At 54.7% G+C, this 23,026-nt stretch overlaps 7 protein-coding genes across 7 annotated transcripts; 5 read left to right on the plus strand and 2 right to left on the minus strand.

Moving 5' to 3' along the window:
- Window positions 1-3,273: 3,273 nt before the first annotated feature.
- CCOS01_03798 (inositol polyphosphate kinase) lies at window positions 3,274-7,551 on the plus strand (the record flags this gene model as incomplete). Its single annotated transcript, XM_060451981.1, has 1 exon — window positions 3,274-7,551. One exon carries the CDS (start codon window positions 3,274-3,276, stop codon window positions 7,549-7,551), a length of 4,278 nt encoding a protein of 1,425 aa, XP_060318246.1.
- A 914-nt stretch (window positions 7,552-8,465) lies between these two features.
- CCOS01_03799 (FAD dependent oxidoreductase) lies at window positions 8,466-10,214 on the plus strand (the record flags this gene model as incomplete). Its single annotated transcript, XM_060451982.1, has 1 exon — window positions 8,466-10,214. One exon carries the CDS (start codon window positions 8,466-8,468, stop codon window positions 10,212-10,214), a length of 1,749 nt encoding a protein of 582 aa, XP_060318247.1.
- Window positions 10,215-10,730: 516 nt separating this feature from the next.
- CCOS01_03800 (uncharacterized protein) lies at window positions 10,731-11,755 on the minus strand (the record flags this gene model as incomplete). The annotated part of the gene is made up of 3 exons (XM_060451983.1): window positions 10,731-10,782; window positions 10,835-11,020; window positions 11,445-11,755. The coding sequence occupies 3 exons, from the start codon at window positions 11,753-11,755 to the stop codon at window positions 10,731-10,733; spliced, it is 549 nt and encodes a 182-aa protein (XP_060318248.1).
- A 2,250-nt stretch (window positions 11,756-14,005) lies between these two features.
- Window positions 14,006-15,308, plus strand: CCOS01_03801 (carbon-nitrogen hydrolase; the record flags this gene model as incomplete). The annotated part of the gene is made up of 2 exons (XM_060451984.1): window positions 14,006-14,503; window positions 14,565-15,308. 2 exons carry the CDS (start codon window positions 14,006-14,008, stop codon window positions 15,306-15,308), a joined length of 1,242 nt encoding a protein of 413 aa, XP_060318249.1.
- Window positions 15,309-15,625: 317 nt separating this feature from the next.
- On the minus strand, window positions 15,626-16,873 carry CCOS01_03802 (uncharacterized protein; the record flags this gene model as incomplete). The annotated part of the gene is made up of 1 exon (XM_060451985.1): window positions 15,626-16,873. One exon carries the CDS (start codon window positions 16,871-16,873, stop codon window positions 15,626-15,628), a length of 1,248 nt encoding a protein of 415 aa, XP_060318250.1.
- A 1,198-nt stretch (window positions 16,874-18,071) lies between these two features.
- On the plus strand, window positions 18,072-18,317 carry CCOS01_03803 (uncharacterized protein; the record flags this gene model as incomplete). The annotated part of the gene is made up of 1 exon (XM_060451986.1): window positions 18,072-18,317. One exon carries the CDS (start codon window positions 18,072-18,074, stop codon window positions 18,315-18,317), a length of 246 nt encoding a protein of 81 aa, XP_060318251.1.
- A 1,520-nt stretch (window positions 18,318-19,837) lies between these two features.
- Window positions 19,838-22,737, plus strand: CCOS01_03804 (uncharacterized protein; the record flags this gene model as incomplete). The annotated part of the gene is made up of 3 exons (XM_060451987.1): window positions 19,838-20,069; window positions 20,120-22,480; window positions 22,532-22,737. 3 exons carry the CDS (start codon window positions 19,838-19,840, stop codon window positions 22,735-22,737), a joined length of 2,799 nt encoding a protein of 932 aa, XP_060318252.1.
- Window positions 22,738-23,026: the final 289 nt, after the last annotated feature.

Consider the following 23,026-nt stretch of genomic DNA (forward strand, 5'->3'; position numbering starts at 1 on the left):
TGGCCCGTACCGGCGATGTGTGGCATCCTGGGGAAACATCAGGGGGTCCGGCAAAAAGGATTATCAAGGGTGCTGATAGACGCTAGGTGGTTCTGGTTCGGCTCTGCTTCTGGCGTCTGCTTCTGCTTGGATGGAACTGATAGTCCGCGTATGCCAAAGACCCGAGTATCTATTCCGCCATCTGAGCAGCATGCCAACACTCTCTCTCACTTGTGCCGCCATCCTTTTGCGCGACCAAGCGATCAAGCACTCGTCTGATACATCAAATTCCGGTGGGCGAGACACCGAGAACTGTGGCTCTCGAGACGGGCCTGTAGAATCAAGGGAAACGACAACGTGCTCTCTGGAAGTTTCGGGATCAGCGGCCGGGCAAATTTGTCGTGTCGGTGAAAGGGAGAAGGTAGAAATTCGAAAACCCCCAGCTGTTCCGGCATGGCGCGGTGTACATTGCGGTCTGAGATGCTGCTAAGCCGGGGAACGGACCCGAGATACTGTCGTGTCCAGACACCTGTAGTACGCAGTGTCACTGCTTACATCATGGCGGCAGCCCCAGTCGTTTTGCAGTACAGTTCGTCGATGACCCTTGGGTAATAGTGGTTCCAGTGACCTAGACCTAGGACAAAGGCTCTTCGAGACGTTGGGTGAGGCTGTCGTTTAAGAGTCGCAGGGTAGGCTCCAGGCAAGATGCAGGCAGGCGGAGGTCAGCCGGTTGATGATCCCAATGGCTGAAGGGACGAAGGTTCGGCTCCTCTTTCTTTGTGGCCCGTGGGTGGAGGGAGGGATACCTGCTGCTGGCTGATGCTAGCCAGGGCTTCTCCAACCGTTTTGGCGTTTAGGCCCAAGACCCAAGCCCTCCGTTGGCTCCATGCGGTCAAGTAGTGTGTGGTGTTTGGCAGTCTTGACTTTTGGTAGTCAGGATTGGATTGGGCCAGGGACGACGTAAAAACCTAGGAACGATTCCGGGCTGGCTAGCAATGTCCCTGGCGCTGGTGAGTTTTGAGGTTTGTACTCGTAGTGTACAGTAGCTGGAGGTGTTTAAGACGAGCCACTGGGAGGGCTCCGGGAGCCAAGTTAGCAGTCCCGTGGACGGCGTCACACACCGTACAAGCGGGGTTTAGACGAAGGGCTGCTGGGTTGATAGTGGAAGCGACTAGGGTCGCGCAGGGGCGCCCGCAGCCGTGGGAACGCGAGCGACGGGGGATGGCCATGTTTCGATTGACTTAGCGGCATGCGCAAAGCCAGGTGACAGCTCGGGTACCCGTACTTGGTAGAGGCGACGGTGTTATTCTTGTTGCGATGCGATGCGATGCGATGCGATGCGCTGTGAGTGGAACACTCCGTATTAGAGAAGATAGAGTGTGTCGTAGCCGATGCTTCGGATACTTGTTTGCCTGCGTGCTGGCGGTGTTAGTAACGTGGTGCATAGATAAGGAAATCGCATTATTTGAGTAACCGAGCCGTTCATGAAGGCCGCAGTTACACACTTGGATGTGTGGTGTCATGTATGATGTTGGGAAGCGATGTTGAGGGAGGGTTGACTCAAGGTGGTGTTGATGTCAGAAATTGGGTTGACATCCGCTGCCGCGCCGACGGGAGCTGATCCCAAGGGATTATCTCGATGCTTGAGCTGACCGGATTCAAGGCAAGTGCGGAGTACACTACGTGGCTACTTTATTAGATGTGTTACGGATGGCTTCCATTTGCAACTTTGGGATCAAAAGAGTGGAAAGTTGGGAGTTCTGAGTGGTTCTTTCCCATCGTAAATGTTTCCTCCCCCAGGTGCCACTACTTTCCACACGTGGGAGTGGCAGAAGTACTTTTCACGTGCATTTGCTGGGAAAGTGTACATGGATGCCATCTCGAGAAGTTGCGTCCTTATCCTCGGTACTTTGTTTTCCGCCTGGTGAGCCCCTCATTCAGAAGTATCTCGCTTGTGACCGCGCTGTGTACGTATAGATTGTCTTGGCCTCCCTATCAGGGACGCCAGGACCCTGGACATCCCTGCTCGTTACGTCCACTCCTCCGCTCCGAGGCGTCGCGCCGTCTTTCTGCTAGAACTTTGGCCCCCGCTGTTATCAGCAAAAAAAGGTGCGAACCCCAAACCCCAAACCCCAACATGCGCTCTCTACTGGGACCTCCCGCTTTCGATAATGACGATGTCAAGTGAGCAGCCTAGGATAAGAGGCTACCTTTTTCTACAGCACAGTCGGAAGTATCGTCGCTCACAATTTGGCCGGGAGGCTACCTGCATTTTAAGCTGCCCTGAACGTGATGGTCATGGTGTGTTTGCCCCTCCATGACACACACACACACACACTCACTTACTCTCACGCACATTTTCATCCCCTCACTCATCAACCCCGACGTGAGGAGATACCTCAACTTATCTGACATCGTACTGGTGCCAGATACTCCGTAATCATCCATAAGTAAGTCATCGGTGATGGATCGTACTGCCCAGTCTCATGAGATCGAGACCCAGAACTCATGAGATTTGACATCCACTTACCTTGCGGTACTCAGCCCACCGGGCAGCAGCAAGGCCCACTCACCTCCACCGCTCACAGACGCATCGCAGCGCATCGCATCGCATTGGCCCTGGCATTCATTCAGTATCTCACTGGCTCTACTCCGTATCACACTCATACATGCATCACTGTCGTCGCCAGTCACTACCGGCACCCACCCTCACCACTCGCTCATTCACTCACTCGAGTACTCACTAACTCGAGCGGACTCCTTAACTTTCCTTGAACCGAGCCTACCTTGACCTGCCTATCCGTACGGTATCCGTAAGGTAGGTGAGGTGAGCAACTGAGGTGAGAACCAAGGTACCTAACCTAAACTCAAGCACCTTGTAGGTAACTTGTACACCCCCGGCCTCTCGTCACGACCCCGGGCCCCTGGCCTGCCCTGCCCTGTCCTGTCCCGTTCCCCCTCTGGGCCTCTGGGCGCTGTGCGCTGGGCTCTCTGGTCACTCGCTCGCTCCCTCCTTGCCACTGTCCTGCCCAATCCTGCGCCCACACCTTTTTCCCAGCCCGCCCACTTTACTCTTTCCTCTCGCCTACCGCCGCATGTCGTGACGTTCCTTTCCATTTCCCCCATTCTTACACCTTGCCGAACCTCCCACACACACACACTTCCGTCACTCACTCATTCACCACACCACGTAGGAGACGCAACCACGCCGCTCTCTATCCCTTCTGCCGCCCCAGAAACAATCGGCGACCAAATCCTCCCATATCGTCCAGACTCTCGCCAGATGTTTCCCTCATGTCCAGCCCGCCTCGTAACGCCGAAAATGCCGCACCCGCGACCCTGGTGAGCTCCGCGCATTTGTCGTCGTCGTCGTCGTCCACTCCCAGTTCCGCCTCCGCTTCCGCCCCCATCATCTCTAGTCCCAAGTCCAGTCAAAGTCCCAGTCCGAGAGATCCAGCTGCCAATCCGACTGGTCTCGACGAACCTGGTACCGAGCCTGTTACTGATGCTGGTCTTGCTGCTGCCCCGGTCGCTGCTCCTGCTCCTACTGCCGCCGCCGCTCTCCAACACCAAACTCTGCCTCAAGTCCCTCCGCAATCACTTCAAGTTCTAGACACCCCCCTAGCCCAAGCTGCAGATCCACCCCCTGCCACGGCCGCTGTCACCCAGCACCAGCAGGATGTCTCGAGCCATGTCGACCCGAATATTAAAAAGCCCCGAGGCCCTGCTGCCCTCCCGAGGCAGTCCGGTCCGTCCTTGCTAACCCAAGCCCTCGCCTCAGCTCGCGGCATCCCTTCGAGAACACATTCCCACCAAGACCAAACACCGCAACCCTCCAGCCAGCTTTCCACCCGCTCGCTGCCTTCGCCTACCGCCGACTTCGTCCCTTCCAACGCACACTCAAACCCCAACCCGTCCTCTGCTACTGCTGGCCTGGATCCTCTTGCCGTCGACGACCTCCGCAATGTTCCCTCTCTTCCCGGCCATGGCGCCTCAGTAACTCCCCGAAGCGCTCCTCAACCCGGCATCGTACCCCCTTCCGACATTACTACACAGACCGCTGCTGTTCATACCCCCGACGCCGACATGGAGATAATGACATCGCCCACCTACGATATGGCCAGTTTTCAGGGTATTCGAGCAATGCTGCTGGATCACCGCGACTTTCTCAAGAGCACGCGCTCGCCTCGTGGCAGGGGTTCCTCCCTGGAGCGGGTTGATCCGGACACGCGAGCACAGGGAGGCCTCCGGAAAAGCAGAGCTCACTCTCACTCCACCAGTCCAGAGGGATCTCTCAGTTCAGTCGCTCAAATGGACCAGAAACTACACCAGGATAACACTACCGTGCTTGAAGGCCGACCGAAGAAACTGGAGCAACGCTTCTCCGTTGGACCCGAGAAGATATGGTCGATTGGGTCGAGCGAGGCCATCGACGGACAAGAAGATGGCCAAGTGGAGAAGTCCGTTCACGAAGCCATGATTGGTGCCGAACCCAACGCTCGCAGCCGAAAGGCTAGCTACAGCCTACGATTCTTCCGAGAGGGATTGCCCAAAGAGGAGAAGACGCCAGGACGCAGAAAGGACCAGCGACCCAAGGAGAAGCCCTCTCTGAGCTCAGATTCACAGGAGCCGCTCTCTTCAGACATTGCCATTGAAGATTTCGCCAAAGCTGCCAGTGCTCAGCCCTCGCCTAGAATTCTCGACAAGAAGGATTGGGTGCCAAAGCAACTAGAAAGAGTCAAGACTTTCCCTCTTCAGTCGCCTCAGGCTGGTGAGACCCCCATCTTGACCGACTCGCCGACTCAAGATTACTTTGGGTTAAGGAAGGTCAATGGCGACATTTTCCACAAGGTGGATACCGATGGCGCTAGGTCGGCCAGCAACACGTCCGTTCCTGCGAATGGAGAGAAAGAGGGCGACGCCTCGCTACCCTCGATTGAAGAATCCGGAGCGGTTGAGACCCGACGTCTGTCAGCCGACAGCAGCGACCCTGGAGAAAGCCACGAGGAGGGAGACGAGTCTTCCGAGGAAAAAATTTCTTCAGCTGTGTTTGTACCACACCCCGGCTTGGAAGAGGCTGCAGAACGCGAGAGAGACGTTGCGAAACCGAGACAGACGCCCGGTCGCACCATATCGAAAGCCAGAGCCGAGGACTTTCACCCTTGGCTGGTGAAGGCCGATGAGCCCGAGCCCGAGGAGGAGCTGCTCTCTCCTGACCAGCCTCCCGAAACCCCTTCCAAGTCGAAGCCGAAGCGTCTACCCGGCGAGCCAAACATTACCTTACGCGAGGTTCAACCGGGCACTATTAAGGACGTGACGGCTGAAGAAGAGCCGGAGCCGCCGACGCCGAAGCACATCCCTGCACACATTGATGACCACGCGCACCATCATCAAGTCGAGCAGAAAGAGCCTCTCGAGGCCATCGAACTCATCCCCTACAAGCATCAGGTTGGCGGTCACACCACACTTTGGCGTTTTTCGAAGAGAGCTGTCTGCAAACAGCTCAATAATCGGGAGAATGAGTTTTACGAAAATGTGGAACAGGATCATCCTGATTTGCTCTCATTTCTCCCACGGTACATCGGTGTCCTGAACGTGACTTTTCACAAGCAAACCCGTCGCAAGTCGACCCACAGGCGTGATGACGCTCCTTTGCTGGAGCGGAAGCCGACCGGAGAGATTGGTGTCATGGCGTCAGCGGACGCGACGAAGTCGAATGGATCCAACGGCGCGTCTCAGCCGAGCCAGGAGCACCGCCGCATCATTAGCCAATCACTTTCTTCCGCGCCCGAGCCAATACCGACGGTGACCTTTGACGACAACTGGCATATCCTGCCGCGGAATCTGCTGCAACCAACGCCTCCTCCAGTAGTCATGCCGCCTCGAGGCCGAAGCACCTCATCTGCAGGTCTTCCGGACAACCCTGAGCAGAGCAAAATGGCATCTCCAACAAGGCCGAGCCTGGATGACAGGCACGCGAATAGCTGGGGTGCAACCACCGTTAACAAGCGGCTGCGCAATGAGGTGTTCAACGACGTCTTCTTGAAGCAGCCAATTCCGATCCACAAGCACCGCCGCCCACACCAAAAGTCGATGGCTTTTCGTAAGCAGCCGACATTGAGGCCAGCTAGCTCCGTACCCGACTTGGTGCGCAGACAGGATCCGTCTGCCGTAGAAGGTCACGCACCTCAAAAGCCTAGCCCGCTTCGGCCAAGCAGCTCCTCGCCCCCTCCCACAGAGAGCATTGCCATGGAGCGCCCGAGCCATCTCGAGGCTGCCGAGGCAGAAGCCGAAGATAGCGATGTCAAGGACGTGACTGGTACCAGTGCACCGGAGCCGGAAACTCTTGCAGACAAGATTATTGCTCAAAAGAAGAAGAGACGTTACTCTGGAACAGGCCTCCGACGGAAGCCACGAACAGTGACGGAGTCTAGAGGACATCTCAAGTACTGGGAAGAGGCGGATGACGCTGGTTATAGAGGTGAAGACGAAGGCGGGCAGTCCCTCATCACGTCCCAAGTGAACTCGCCCATGATCGAAGCGCCAAGCACGAATGGCACAAATGCCAGTGAAGGTGCCGCGAAAGAACTGAGTCTCCCAGTGCCTGCTGCCGATGCATCTCAAGCCGACGTCCCGACCGAAGCTGAGTACTCTACGTATGCGTCAACTGTTCCGTCCGAGGTGCCTAGCCCTATCCAAGAGTTCCGCAGAATCCCGCGACCTGTGAATCCGAAGGAAGCGCAAACGCAAAGAGACTCCCGCGTCGAGTACTTCCTCCTTTTGGAAGATCTCACGGCAGGCATGAAGCGGCCTTGTATCATGGACCTCAAGATGGGCACCAGACAGTACGGCGTAGAGGCCACGCCCAAGAAACAAAAGTCGCAGCAGGGCAAGTGTGCCAGGACAACCTCGCGTGAACTCGGCGTGCGTGTATGCGGACTTCAAGTCTGGGATGTCAAGAGTCAGAGCTACGTCTTTAAGGACAAGTACTTTGGACGTGATCTCAAAGCCGGCCAGGAGTTCCAGGACGCTTTGACGCGATTCTTGTACGATGGCGTCGACTACTCGAGCATCCTGCGACACATTCCGACTATCCTGCAAAAGCTGGACCACCTCGAGTCGATCGTCCGAGGACTGGACGGCTACCGATTCTACGCCGCCAGTCTCCTCATGTTTTACGATGGCGACACGACCAGCGAGGGTAATGAATACGATACAGTCGTTGACGATTCTACGACTGACTTTGCAACCGACACGGAGGAGACGTCGGCGTTGCGCGAGAAGAAGAAGCAGAAGAAGAAGCGCGGCATCGACTTCAAGATTGCCGACTTTGCAAATAGCCTGACTAAGGGCGACCTTGCAGAGGGAAAGCCGTGTCCGCCGCGGCATCCCAATGAGCCGGACCGTGGCTTCCTCCGAGGTCTTCGAACGTTGAGGAAATATTTCCTCAAGATCCAGAAGGATATCCGTGCTGAGATGGGTCCGGATTGTCACAGACGAGGTCACAGTATGGATGTTGATGACATTGACATCGACCACGTCTCGGATGAGGAGGGGTCTGTCAGCGAATGATTTAGGGGAAGAGGGAGAGGGGAGAAAGTGTCTCTTTCTTCATGTTGATAATTTGGGAAATTATTTTTATTATTCTGGATCGGGTGTGTGTGGCTTTTATGGAATGGAATGGGACTTGGGGTTCGGCGGAGTCAGGGACGGCATTTGACAACATACCCGGCATCGGTTCGGCGTCACAAATACAGATTTCAAGGCAACTGAGATGTTTTGTACTTTCATTCTGTTTTCTCTGTCTCTCTCGAGTGAGCTTCAGTGGTGGCTGCTGCAGACTTGTGCCGTATCTGACGTCCGACGTGGGCGTTGCTGATGAGGAATGCTGTGATGCGAAGTATTGGTGAGGGGGGTGTGAAGGCGTTTGCGTTTCTTGTGTTGCCTTTTGGGGTTAGGTTTAGACGTCAAGGTAGACAAAATGAGTAGAAATCTTTTACCGTACTTCCCTCCTGAACTGATCCAATGGCCTTTTGTGTTCCAATGATAGTACTGAGTCCAGGTGATGGGGGGAAAGTTAAGTAAACGCCACGGCCACGGTCCTCTCTCACTCTTTGCGTCCTGTTTCCGAGTTGCCGGGTTGCCGGCCGCTTGAGGTCCGGGTGTCTTATGTAAGCTTCCGACGTCGATCGAAGTATAATATTGGAAGGGATGCTCTTTGCCGGCACACTTGGACACATGGCTATGCTGGTTTCATCCAATATCTCATGACGAACTTGATCAGTGCTCCCATCCATATACTCAGCTCATTCAAGTCCCAGTAGGAGGTTTGTCTTTGGGTAGTAGTACCAAAAGAAGTGGGCCACCAAGAGATTACAACATATGGTCGCATGCTCGACTCGCTTCCGTCACGAACAAGTTCAAAAAGTATCATTTTCATTCCTGCTTCGCCTCAAGATAGTGAAGAAGAAAAATCACAAAGAATAATGGGCTCCGTCCTCTCCGCCCTCCGCGGCGCAACAAAAACCGTCGGCGCCGTCGCGAAGCTCCTCCTGGACCTGAACAAGACATACCAAGCCCTCCTAGCCCGCGTCAACGCCCCGCCGGGCCTGCCGCACGCGACCCCTTCGAGCCCGTACTGGCTCGACGACCCGCCGTTCCCGGAGCTGGCGGACGCGCAGTCGCAAAAGCTGCCGTCGGAGGCGGATGTTGTTATTATCGGGAGCGGGATTACGGGGGCCGCGGTGGCTAGGAGTCTGTATACCGCCGCAGGCGCATCGGATGGAGAAGAAGGGGAGAAGAAGGGACCGAGGGTTGTGGTGCTTGAGGCGAGGAGTTTGTGTGCCGGTGCGACGGGGCGGAATGGGGGACACGTCAAGGCGAGTCCGCACGAGCTGTTTCCGAAGCTCGCAAAGTATTTTGGCAAAGAGGGCGCGGCGAGGTTGACCAAGTTTGCGCTGCGGACCGCCGAGGCCGTGTTGGAGGTTGGCGGGGAGGCGGGCAGGGAAGTGGCCGAATGCAGACGCGTCGAGACGGTGGATTTCTTCCTCGACGATAAGGGGTTCGAGGCCGGGAAGAAGGAGGTGGAGGAGTTGAGGCGGTGGGTGCCCGAGGTTGAGATTGCGGTGCTGGGGAGGGAGGAGACGAAGGCGAAGTTTGGGGTCGAGGGGGGTCATGTTGCGGGCGGGTTGGTGTATGGCGCCGGCGCGCTATGGCCGTATCGGCTTGTTGCGAAGATTTGGAAAGAGTTGGTTGATGAGTTTGGGAGCAGGTTGAGCTTGGAGATGAATACGCCTGTTGAGGAGGTCGTGGTGGATGGCGAGGGGGGTGGGAGGCCGTATGTTGTTAGGACGGCGAGGGGGGCGATCAGGGCGAGGCATGTTGTTCATGCTACGAATGCGCATGCGGGACAGTTTTTGCCTGGGTTGAGGGGGAAGATGGCGGGTGTGAAGGCTCATATGACTGCCCAGCGACCCTCGACGACGACAACCTCCGGGCAGAGTACTCAACAAGGAGAAGGAGGAGGCTTCCAGTGGCCGGATAACAGCTATACTGGAAGCAGATCATGGAGCATCATCTACGGCAACGGCGCCTTCGACTACGTGACGCAGCGGCCTAACGGGGACGTGATGCTCGGTGGCGGGTTCGCGCGGAGCGCGGGCGAGGGGGTGGACATGGTTGGCGTGTACGACGATTCCGGGACGGATGGAATGACGATTGCGCATGTGTCTGGGGTCATGAGCGCCGTGTTTGGGGCTAGGTGGAGGGGCGATGTGGTGAGGGTTTGGAGTGGTGTTTTGGGTGTTACGGGGGATATGGCGCCTTTTGTTGGGCGGGTTCCCGCGAGTGTTGTTGGAGTTAAGGGGAAGACTAGTTCATCTGGTTCTTCTTCGTCTACGTCTGTATCTTCTTGGTTTGGGTTGAAGAAGGAGAGGGAAAATGTCAAGGTGAAGAAGGTTGAGAAGACGGTTGATGAGATGGAGGAGGAACAGCCGTGGATGGGGGCCGAGGCTGGACAGTGGGTTAGTGCTGGGTATTGTGGTGATGGTATGGTCTGGGCTTGGCTTTGCGGGTCCGCGTTGGGGGTCATGGTTGCGGGCAAGGAGGATGTTGTGCTGGAGAAGGGGGTTGGATTCCCTGGTGGTAGGTTGGCGGAGTGGTTTCCCAAGGAGTTGTTGCTTACGGAGGCGAGGTTGAGGAAGGCTGATCTGAGTAATTTGGTGGATGAGATATAATGTGATGTATAGTAATGACAGATGATTGCGGTTAAGAATATGGCCAATCTTAACGTTTTCTCCACCTATTGAACACTATAAAGGCCACTACGGTCCATAAAAAAGCGACAAAAGGGAGACTCGAACTGGCAAAATGGCAGACTATAGTGCCTCTGCAAGACGCTGGGTGCAGAGGGCTTAGATAGATTTCAGTTTGCGATCTATGGACGAAGACGTCGCACGCTAGACCACTTGGCCAGAGTGCAGTTGCTCGCCCACCCCGACAGACACTTCAACTTTGCTCGGCTATAGAGGGTATGGGCTTTGGGCTCAAGGTTAGAAGCAACCTTGATGAGTTACTTGTTGGTGTGGCGTTGGCTAGTATCAAGCTCATGTTACCTTGACACCCTGTATAAAAGGCATCTGGCCGCCAGGCTGTCTCAAACTATCCGGAAAGTCACTCCCGACCTTATGGTACATGCCGTTTCTCCAGCTTTTACTATCATAAAAAGTTCCTGAGCTCATTCAAGACTAAGATCAAGAGTCTCCTGACTGTATTTGGAGGAAAACCATCAGTACCGCCGCATATCTATACTCACGTTAGTCATGGGCCTTGTATTAGGAGGCAGAAGATATCGTACGCTGCAGTTGCACCTAGTGCTTCGAAAGGTTTAGCCACCATGGCTAGGGAAAGAACGAGAAGGAAGACGAAGATGAAGACCGTGATGACTGCGAGTTTAGCCTTGAGATCCGTCAAGGCCTGGAGGATCCATATGGGCGTGATGAGCATCAGAACTCCGATGGCGATGATAACGGCTGAGACGAAGCTGTCCATCCGTTTGTCAGAATAGTAAGTGACTTCCTTCTCATCGTAAGTCGCAACCCTTTCTTCTCCATGTCTCCATAGACTAAGCGTTCGTAGACGGAGGGATCCATCAATAACTTGACGTAACGGGGTCTTCTCTCTCGCTGCCACCGCTACAAGGTCCTTCTCATGACTCAGATACCTCTGCTCATCCTCTGAAATAGCCCTATAGTCATGGTTGTGATGCCAATTACGAAGACTTTTCACGTCTCGCCGTGGTGCTGTGGACAACTTCCGGAGCGTATGTTGTTGTATCAAGAACTCATCTAGGTAGTAACTGTCAGCCAACCCCGAATTATATTAGACGAAGAGTAACAGGTTATGGTATCGTACTATATTCCCTCAGCTTCGCCGATATTATTCTTACTAAATCAGAACGCTCTGACACATCTTGTCTCAGCGTGCCGTTATTGAAATCATCCGCGGCTTTTGCACTGAGTTCATTGTCTAGAACTCCTAGCTCTTCCTCAAGCCACGACAACTCATCCTGAAGTGCCAACGCTGCGCGAACATTCAGTGAGTCGAATCTGCGAAGTACGAAGAAGTCATCATCCGAGGAGATGAAATTAGTGTAGCCTTTGTAGCCGATGTACTTCCACGGCTTTTCTTGAATCTCCTCTTCGGTGGGCTCTTCTTTACGTGCGAACGAGAACACTGACCCTTGAGGAACATGCTGGATTGGCGGCTGCGTCGGCATTGTTGAAAAGGTGTGCTTGGCTGTTGCTAAATCTCCAAGATAGAAAACCTCGACGGCAGATATTCGAGTTACATGTGCCGGAACAAGCTAGAGGTATGGGAAGGTGACCCAAAGCTGGACGCCAAGGCATACTCGGACATCTACCTGCGCGTTGGTTCTTAGGTACGTAGATACATGTTGGTCACCTCGCTACCCTCCCATTCGTGAGGTTCCAAAAATTTTTGGAATATGTGAGAAAAGAGACAAGGCAGACACTCATTGCATTAGTTTCGTAAGGCATCCAGGAGGCTGACAGTCGTGGCCAGCTTGTAGCCAGTCATTTGCCAGATGGAAAAGGGGCCTATGGATGTAACACTGGCGATTGGCTGCTTTCTAGATCGAAATGAAACAAACCTCACAGCCTCAAGCGCATACTTGCAGAGCGGCATGCCCTAGGTAATGCAGCAGATTACCGCCAGACAAAGCATACTCTGCGAAGTTCCTTCTTCATAAACTTGCGGTTTGCCTCTCACTATTGATCGGTCTTGGGCACCTATCGCAGGAATATGACAATCTCTACTTGGAAGTTCCAGTGATACCAGATCATCCTCAACCCCCGTTCTAGTCAGTCAATTCGTGCCTTTCATTCGCAGTGCCTTTGAGAGATGAGTCGGAGCAGTGGACAAGGACAAGTAACGAGCTTTCCGTTATTCTTTCAGGCTCTTCTCACGTGGTCGCAGGCGTCATACGCGAGCTCAACGGCATCCGATTGGGATGAAATTCGATTTGTGCCCACTGCTGCGACTGTCCAACAAAAACAACCAAGCCGTGTTGTAGCCGCACCTGCGCCATTGCATCAACCACGGAGGACTGCGACTGTCCAACAAAAACAACCAAGCCGTGTTGTAGCCGCGCCTGCGCCCTTGTATCAACCACAGAAGACTACAACCCGTCCAACGTCTCAATATCCTCACGAAACCCCGGCCGGATTTTCGTCCTATCAGGCTGGCTGTTCAAGACAAAAAGCCGTTCGTTGTGTAGAATGTGGCTCCTTGGACGAAGTCGACAATCATCACTGGGGAACTGCTATATGTTGCACAGAACGAACGGAATGCCATCGATGCCATCGATGCCACCAGTGCCACCAGTGCCGCCAAACAACATCTGGCGCGCCTTGAGGTCTATGAAGTCATTCTCCACTCTGTCTCAAGATCACAGATTCCCACTCGAGCTTGAGTTACGACTTGTGTCTTTGCCAGGGTCAATGACGACAAGCTGGCAATTGTTGAGTCATTACGAACTGTATAGCACAAATGACTGTAAGTTACGAGAAATGGCGAAATTATGGGGTCCGATATATAAGGTGTAGGCGATGCTCTGGCTCGGTTGACATTCGAGGATAAGGTGGCGAAGATCGGGTGATGATGTATCTTTCTTATGCAATAGCTTTCATTCATGTTGTCTTCCACATTTTCAATCGATATATTTCTTTGGCCATGGTGAGCGGGCAAGAGACTCCTGGCATTTCTGATCTGCGACAAGAAAAACGAGGAGTTGCGATCTCAGTGTTTTTGAGCCTCTGCTAACCCATGATCAACAACACCAGCAACAGGTACAAGCATCCAGGGGCAAGGGCCCCCAGAGGCCCACTTGCGACAGCCTAAACCTGGAAGCGCACGCGACGTTGCTGAACCGTGGAGCTCCTCTTCCCGGGGGGTGTTACCTTGGGTACTTACAGTAGGTTGTTTGGTTGTTCAGCTTTCGGGGTCCGCCCACCCTGCTGCGGGGTAGCTAAAGACAATGTGACAATGACGTCCCCAGTAAAGGCAAAGCTTCCCGTTCGAACATTTCCCCCCTCCTTCCGTCCCCTCCGCTGGCGTCCGCATCGTGGGTCCTTTTTCAACCTGCAGAGAAGCAATAGCGCCCTTCGTTCGGCGTTTGAATCACCTCATTACCAAACTGGAGTCTTTAGCCCAATTTTTTTTCTCTGATTCATCGGCCCGGTCGCCCTTTTCAAATCCCGCGGGAAACTGCATTGTTATCTCAAACCCTCTAATACACCGCTTCAGCTGAACTGACTCACAGTACAAGGTATCCATACAGCTCGGATACCATCGCTTCAAGCATTCTCGCTGGATCTAATCCATTAAGGACTCTACACCGAGCATCCAACGCCCAAATCTCACCACTTACAACCATCGCCATCACCAACATCACCAACATCACCAACATCACACACCCGCAAAACCACACCCCATACAAACCGCCAAAATGCCTCCAATCCGCCTCGCAACAGCGTCCCCCGCAACAGCAGCAACAACATCCCAAACCCTCTCCGACATCTCCACCCTCGCCTCCCGCGCCTCCTCCTCCGGCGCAGACCTCCTCCTCCTCCCCGAAGCCTACCTGGGCGCAGGCTACCCCCGCGGCGCCTCCTTCGGCTCCAAAATCGGCTCCCGCGCCCCCGAGGGCCGCGACGAGTTCCTCGCCTACTTCAACGCCGCCGTCGACCTCGGCGACACCGTCGGCGACGCGGGCGGCGGCGGCGGCGACAAGTGGGTCAAGAAACAGCTCCCCGCGCAGCACGCCGCTGGTGCCAAGGTCGAGAGGGGCGACGGCTCGAGAGAGGAGCTGGAGAAGATTGCCGCGCAGACGGGCGTTTTTTTGGTCGTCGGGTGCATTGAGCGCGCCGGCGGGAGCTTGTACTGCTCCGTCGTCTACGTCTGTCCCAAGCTGGGTATGATTGGGAAGAGACGCAAAGTGATGCCCGTAGGTTCCCCTTCCCCCTTCTCTTCGATATAGTACTATCGTGACTGACACCATCCAAAAGACCGCAACAGAACGCCTCATCTGGGCCCAAGGCTCCCCCGCGACCCTCCGCGCCGTCTCCACCACAATCAAGGGCGTCCGCATCAACCTCGCCGCCGCAATCTGCTGGGAGAGCTACATGCCCCTCCTCCGCCAGTCCCTCTACGCCCAAAACATCAACCTCTACCTCGCCCCCACCGCAGACGGCCGCGACACCTGGCTTCCCCTCATGCGCACCGTCGCCTGCGAGGGCCGCTGCTTCGTCGTCTCGTCCAACATGGCCGCCAGGCCCCTTACCACCACCTCGTCATCATCAGCAACGACCACGACGACGGCGGCGGCGGCGGCGGCATCAGACAACGACAGCGGCATCGAAGACGCCCCAGACGCCCAAATCTATCCCCCTCGCGCCCGCCGCAACTCGTGCCTCACAGAAGACGGCAACGAAATCGCCCTTCCCGGCGCCAGCAACGGCACCAGCACAAACGGCACAAACAAGACCACAACAAAGGCCACGACCTCGACGAAACCGGCCCTCGAATCCAAAGACTGGGTCTCCCGCGGCGGGTCCTCCATCGTCGGCCCCTTTGGCGACGTTCTCGCCGGACCGCAGTGGGAGGACGACGAGGGCATCATCTACGCCGACGTTGACTTTGAAGACTGCATTCGCGGACGCTTGGACATTGACGTCGGGGGAAGCTACTCGCGCAACGACTCCTTCAAGTTTTCCGTCGAGGGACTGGACCTGGATCCCCTGCCGTATTAAAACAATGCTAGTCCAGCTGTAAGTACTTATCAAGACTGGCATATAAGTAATCACCAAACTTGATTATTGGGTAATCACTGGCAAAAACCAAGAAAGTACGATAATCAGACCTCGTTCGTAATGCATGTATTCCCGTCAATGCTCAACTCACGGCTAGCTGGCTGCGTATGAGCCCCGTGAGGGTAATATCCATGAAACCGCCCCCAATCCCAAGTACCGAACCATCCCAGTCCCCCTCCCATGATGCCAGCCAAACACCCAAGCCCCAGACTCATTAATGCGAGAAAATGGTCGTGAATAGTGATGGAATATTGTATTTAGCGCTCCTCGTCGTCCTTGGCCCGATTCGTACCGTCGCTCCTGTCTTCCGTTCCGCTCTTCTCCGAGGTCTCTCTCGGACTAGTCAACGGACTGGTCACGCCGCCGATGCTCCCGCTGATGCTGTCAGACCGGCTGTGGCCCAGCAGCCCGCTCCGAACGCTCGCTCCGTCCCCAGTGCCGCTCTGCTTCGCATAAAAGCTGTTTCGGTCGCCCGGTATGGCGGGAGCGACACCAGTGGCCGAGTATATACTAGTGCGTTCGGCGTTGGCTATACGCGAGCTGCTTTGGTGAAGCCCCGGGGTTGTCGGCATTCCCGCACCCTGTTCGATGTTGGCGCTTAGGACGCTCAGAGGAAGGCTCTCCCGGCTACCGCCCCAGAGGGAGGAAGGGGCCAGGGCACGGACAGAGGCATCGGTATCGAGTGAGCGACGGCGACGACGTTGCGATGAGGACGCTAGGGTGATGATGGATGCGTTATCGGTAAGCAGGTTGTTGGCCGTAGCCGTTGTGTATGTTTGGGGGTTGCCAGAGGCCGACCCCGCAGGCGCAAGATGGGCGGGGATGGCAGATGCGGGCGGTGCTGTTGGGAATGGTTGGTTGAAATGGATGGATTGGGTGTGACCCTGGTGCGATGTGTGGTTGCCGTTGTTGGTCGGGTTCGTTGGCACATGGGTGCCGCCGTTGTTTGGCGTCATGGACTGGATTGTGGTCAAGGTGGTCGTCAATGACCGCACTGACGGTGCTGGGGATGAAAATGTGCTGTCTCCCCCTCTGCGAGACTCGACGCCTCCAATGGTTCGACTCGTCCCTGCCACGGATGGAGCGCCGTGGGACGGGGCGACTAGGGAATGAGCGCCATCGTGATCAGTCGAAATCGTGGGGGCCATGGATCTTGCGCCGGCGGTGGGTGGGGCGCGACCATCGTCGGAGGACATTCGAGAAGACATGCGAGAGGATCGTTCAATCGAGGTTGCGCTCCCGCTCAGAGCGGTCGAGAATGAATAGGAACTGGTTTCGACGTCGACATCGGCATGGCTAGCGGAGCCTACTCGGCCTGATTGAGGATAGGGGTTGTTGTTCTTGGAGGCTCGCATCTTTGCGTGGAGTTTGGCCTGTTGGCGCTTGGAGCTGGGAAGGCGAACGCCGCCTCCATCGCTAGAGGATGAGCTTTTGAAGTTGGTGAGCTTCTTGACCCATGTGGAGAAGGGACGGCGGCGGCCAGCACGATCGGGACGATCTGCCATGTTGTCAGTTTATTGTGCGGTTGAGGCGACTGACCACACGGCATGGGCTGGAGCTGCCGAAGGATTGCGCCTTGGGCAGACGGCAGCCGCAGCGATAAAGCAGATGCGGACAGAAAGGTAGGTTATAATTACCGTGCGGCTGCAGCGCGGCCTCGGTTGTAGCCATTCGGTCGCCTTGCAGGGTTGGTTTTGTCGCAGGAGATTATCTGCCGGAAGTGGTTGCAAAAGGGGTATCACTGGAAGAAGTCGAGTGGTGAGATACGGCGAAAGATGAGGCGGTAGATGGAAGTCGGGGCGTAGGACTCGAGTTGGAGAAACGAGCGGGCGTTCAAAAGAGCGTGCAGGAGGGGGTAAGGAGAAGCGTCAGTCGACGGGAGAGTCGGGTTTTCGGGAATGAAATGGATGAGTCGGGAAGGTTGAAGGAATGTGAGCAAAATGCGGTGGTCGAAGATCGAGATGGGAGGAAGGTATGCGGTGTACGGTGTGTCGGGGTGAGAGTGGTGGTTAGGTCGAAATTGAGAATGGGAGGAGCGAGAGCAAAGAATGAGATTGAGAATGGAAATGGGAATGGGAATGGGAATGGGACTGGAAACGGAATACTGAAAGTGGGATGGGAAAGAGTCCAAGGCAATGAATGCAAATGGCAGCGGCAGCGGTAGCAAAAGCGGTAGCGGCAGTGAGGTAAGGTACCCAACAGTGGCAGCTTACCTAGGTACCCTGCCTACGATTATTCGACGTTGCTGGCGCTGGTCGCTGGCCCAAGTCACCAAGTCACTTTGGTTCCATGCAAAGCCCATCTCAGGGTAAAAGAGGGAACCCAAGGTACCTACCTATCCGTATCCTACTCCCTGACCTCACATACCTCTGTAGGTACTTAAGGTATTGCGAAAGGACCAGAACGGATTTGAATCATGAGGGACCAAGGCGTGGAACTGAGTGGGCCACAATCGCAAAGCCCCAGCCCATACGCCCCAGGCGCTGCCCATTGTCGCTGCCCAGCCCGGCCTATCTTTTCTTACAACATGCCCGTCGTACGTTGTATGGTCTCTTTCAGCTTCCCCTTCTTTCATCTACATTAAGGTCAGGTATCTGACTAAGGTAAGCACCATACTCCAAGTCGCCGTCGACCTAGAGATACTCGTACATCTCTATCAATCCTACCAGTGCTCGGACGACATACGGAGTGCCCTTCCTTTCAATGTTGGATACGACCACACGACAACACCAGAACCGGGGAGGGTGGTACCCAACATCCAGCCCACCTCACCTTACGCAACCACGCACCCACGGCAAGGTCCACGTCCCGCCTGCGCCGCCCTACGGTCGATCAGCAACATATCAGTGGTCCACGGCCGAAGCCATCTCGGAGACTCTGAGACCTTGGGGGTCGCTCTCGCCCATCTCCACTGCCCTCGGTAGTCTGCGTCTGCCAACTGCCCGCTAGCTTGGAAGCACCCAACGAGCCTCCGGAACTGGCACAACTTCCTTTGGTCACTTTTGTTCAAATAGCTTCTGAGGCGGCATCTGGGCCAAGGTAGAGATACCCCAGCCTTTGTCAGCTTGATGGTGGAGGACGGTGTGATCCAAACAAGCGCAACGCGATCAAGCCAAGGTACAACGTTAACCCAGCCCTGGAATTGACGAAATTGGACCACCTGGTGTGCTATCCGTCTCGACCCAAGCGGAGACTCTCGCCTTCCCAGGACTCCATTCTTCCGATCATCAATGTCTTTCAAAGAGCTCGACTGGGATCACTGCAAGGTCCCCCGGAAGCGTGGACCCTTAAATCCCATTCGAAAACACTGACAATTGGTGCGAGCTTCATTAATTGCTTACGCACACTTATACTTGTTGCTGATTGCTACAAATCAATCCTTCGGGTCGCATTATGTCATCATCATCTGTGCTGTCACTGCGGTTGGCATTCACCAGCCACGCACAACAGCTGCTGTATCCATACCTAATTCCATCTGATGTGTGATGTCACACTCTCGATAATTTCGTACGCTCTTTACTTTCTCGAATCTACCTGCCTTAATTCTCATATGCCGCTGGATGGTAGACTTTCTCAGCACATTTTTCGAGACGCGATAGAAAGCTCAAGAGATCACACCAACTTGAGACAGAGTTGGTGTGTTCGTATCTCCGACATGCATCCCATCCTCGTGGCTACCCTTTCGACGTTGCGAACAAGGAAGACAGGGGTCACATGTAAGACAATCAATATTACACAAGAACCATCAGCCACTTTGCTCCTCAACATCAGACGGCAGCTTGAGCTTTCGTACTCCGGATTGATTCTGGATCCCCGCACTTTCGTGGTCCCTTGATCTGCTCAATACCAACATACCTTCGAGCACATTTCAGTCATAAGAGCGAAGCCCTCTACAACCATGTTCGGAATCTTGCGGCGCCATACGGATATCCAAGCTGGCAATCGCCATCCAGCATTGAACGTCTCTTACCATAGGGTCATACTCAGTCCCATTCCCAACCACCCTCAGCAACCGTTCGCAACTTCCCAGGCCGTTCCAAAGCTCTCAGCTCACTTGTCCGACACTTGCCAAATCTAGCGCTCAAACTGAAACTCAAAAGACTCACATGGCGCCTTCTTGGTGTGCTTGGAAGCAGGGGCAGCCACACCTGAGGGCGTTAGGTAGTCAGCGAACAGAAATGACCGCGTCTGCTACCTGAGGTGTCTTATCTAATCAACACACAATCTCTTACCTTATCGTGTGTTATCGCTTATCGCCATTCCTGACGTCGCCTTCCTCATTCACTGCACGAGCTCCGGCCTGAGACCAGTGGAAGTTGTCATCGTTGATTGAATCCACAACACAGTCGTAGGCGATTGCCATGGCCGTGTAAACCAGCAACTGCACACATCCATGCACATACGCAGCCATCCCCGGTGGCTCATCCTGACGCGTCTCGACATGGCGCCTCGATTTCTCAACAGCCATCATGTCCATTAAGCCCTTGCCAGAGGACGTCACCCGCCGCATCAGGTCCTCAGCCACAGTTACGTCTCTCAACGGTGTCGCATGCGCTCTCGTCAAGAATTCCCTCGATGCCGAGGCTACAAGGGTCAATGTTACTATCGACTACTCTCGTGGCAATTGCACGGTTGAGGACGACGGGCTAGGCATTCTACCTGTTGAATTCCAAGAGCATGGAGGACTGGCCAAACAGCATCGTGAGCTACATGAACTCATCTTAGCGCGCACTTTGCTAAAACATCTTCAGACACATCAAGGCTCTCGCCCGAGACAGACTGCCACGGTGTCAACGGCAACTTCCTAGCATCTGTTGCCGCTCTGTCTCTGCTCTCCGTCACCTCCCACCACCATCTCTACAACTCGCAAAACTCAGTCACCATTCACAACTCAAAGGTCTTGGCACGCAACATCCCTGCCCTACCGGAGCAACACCTAGTGACCTTCAGCCATGGAACCCGCGTCACCGTTAGAGACTTGTTCGGCTCCATGGCCGTCAGAGTTAAGCAGAGAGCTGCATCCTCAGAGAAAGTCGCAATGGACAAGGATTGGGGCCGATTACTTCATGACCTCACTGCTCTGTTGCTAGCCTGGCCTTCGAGTGTTGCTCTCTTCGTCCGAGACAGTGTCAACAACAACGAGACACGCTTCAGGCCTAACACAACACCCAAGTCGGACATGGTAGCTCGTTCATCACGCACTCTGACACAATCAGGTCTTGTGGACGGCTTGGGCCAAATAGTCTGGACTTCCATCGGCGCATCTGTTGGGAAGTTGACCATCGCAGGGTGCATAGCGCTGAAGCCCGTCGCCACACGTCGAGCTCAGTTCATTAGCTTTGGTATCCATCCCGTGTCTAATGAGTACGGGACCAATGTTCTGTACAACGAGGTCAATCGTGTGTTTGTCAACTCCGGCTTTGCCATAGAGGAGGACGTGGATGTCCGAAGCGATTCGACCGGTGTCGTTCTCCCACATCCGCAGGGAAATTCAACAAAAATTACCAAGCTGAGGCGAGGCTTGGATCGGTGGCCAATATTCTATTTTCGTATCAGCTCTTCGTCCCGTGCACGCCCTCTCGTAGCTTCATCTTTCGAAGACCTCCTCGAAGAACGTAACCACACCCTCGCCAACATGATTGACCTGCTCAAGCTTGTCTGTTACGAGTTCTTGAAGAAGCATCATTTCCGTCCTCACAAAGTCACTACCTCGCTCCAGGGTTCTTCTAGTGGCAAGCATCAAGAACACGATTCTCGGGAAGGGAGACGCAGAGACAGCAGCCGGTCGCGGACGGTCTCGTCAACGACCAGTCGATCAAATTCGGCTACCCCGCTATCGAGGCCAGAGTCTCCTTTCGATCTCTGGCAACGAGTCAAAATGGGAAGAACATCGGCAGGCACCTCGAAATCGGGAGCATCAACTCCTCTATCCTCGGAAGTCGCTCTAGGAGCCACGATCAGGCCCACTGCGGGACAAGAGCCAGGCGAGGACATCACGAAAGCTCAGCCTAGTTTGCGGTACCTCGACGAGTCCGGAAATCTGCTGCGGAAGCCCTTTGATGACTTGTTGCCGAAGTCGTCGTTGTCAAAGGAGGTCGAACCTGGCAACCGTTCCAGCGCTACAAGTGAGGCTGCTGGTCAAAATCAACTTTCTACGCGACCATCGTTCGAGGTAGAGGAAAGTCAGTCGAAGTCATCTTCGGCAAAGCCCAACGACAAGGACGCAGTACGAGGCCACGTCAACTTGCTTCCTTCTTCTTCCCAATTCTTCAAGCCACGGGATGGCCTAAAACCTCAACCGCCGAGCGATAGGCTCAGGGGTATTCTTTCGAAATGGGAGAGTCCCGTTTTTCAGCCCGTCGACCCCCCCGTACCTCAACTGGATGGTACACAGGGAGGACCAAAACAAGGTCTGATTCAGTCCCTAGACCTTGACACCACTAGATGTTCACACGGGGCCCACACGTCGAATATCAAGCTCTCTGGCCGAGTCTCCAAGGCTGCTTTGATGGAAGCAGAAGTCGTCTCCCAGGTTGATAATAAGTTCATTCTGGTGAAACTCAGACGAGATCTGATTTCTGCCGGAAATCTGCCAGGCGCCCAAACGAATTCTGTACTAGTCTTGATTGATCAACACGCCGCAGACGAGAGATGCCGACTCGAGTCACTGATGCGGGACTATTTTTACGTTGCGAATCGTCCGAAAGAGGTGCTTGCACAGACGGAGGCTCTCGAAAAGCCCTTACAATTCGAGTTCTCGTCCAAGGAATGCAGACTGCTGCGCAAATACGCCCACCATCTACGTCGATGGGGAGTTTTCTTCGATATTGATGAACCGGAGCCGACAGCTTGGCGGTACAGGAGTAGGCAGCTCCCCAAGGTGGACGTGTTCAGCCTGCCACCAAGCATTCTTGAGCGGTGCAGATCAGAGCCAAAATTGGTCGCAGACCTTCTTCGGCACGAAATATGGAGAGCCGAGGAAGACGGCAGCCCAGCTTCCAGGCCCTTCAGTTTTGCTGCTGGAGGTAGCAGTCAAGAGATCGACTGGGTATCGAACTTTCACGGATGTCCCCAAGGGATCATTGACCTGCTTAATTCGAGATCCTGCCGCAGTAAGATTGAATTTCCAGCTTTGTGAGAAGTCGTGACGCTAACTCGAGTAGGTGCCATCATGTTCAACGACGTCCTGTCCAGGGACCAATGCGAGGCTCTTGTTCGCAGGCTTAGTCGGTGCTCGTTCCCATTTCAATGCGCACACGGACGACCCTCCATGGTGCCATTGGTGGATATGAGAAGCTTGGGTGCGAAGAAGGAGACGCCTCTGGACAGCTTTGGGAGCTGTCTGAGGGGCTCGGGCATATTAAAGTGAAGGTGGTTCTGCGATACCTAGCGCTGCTTTCCATGGTCATTTAAGAACTAAGATACCCCCAAGCGAGTGTTTACCAAACGAAGAAGGCATTGCCCATGGTTGAATGGTGCCAATGGGTCTCAAGCGAAGTTAGGATGCCATTCCTGCCAAAGCGAAATGCGTGCTCATTGCTCTAGACTTTTGTTATCGGAGAGATTCATGGCTCTTTTTTGCAAGTCTTGTAGATTTTGCTCACTTTTTCATTTGTGATTGATACATTTCTGTATTCCTTTGAAGATTTGTATGGATA

The sequence above is a fragment of the Colletotrichum costaricense genome (genome assembly GCF_030867565.1).
Source record: "Colletotrichum costaricense strain IMI 309622 chromosome Unknown Scaffold_3.1, whole genome shotgun sequence".
Classification (NCBI taxonomy): domain Eukaryota; kingdom Fungi; phylum Ascomycota; class Sordariomycetes; order Glomerellales; family Glomerellaceae; genus Colletotrichum; species Colletotrichum costaricense.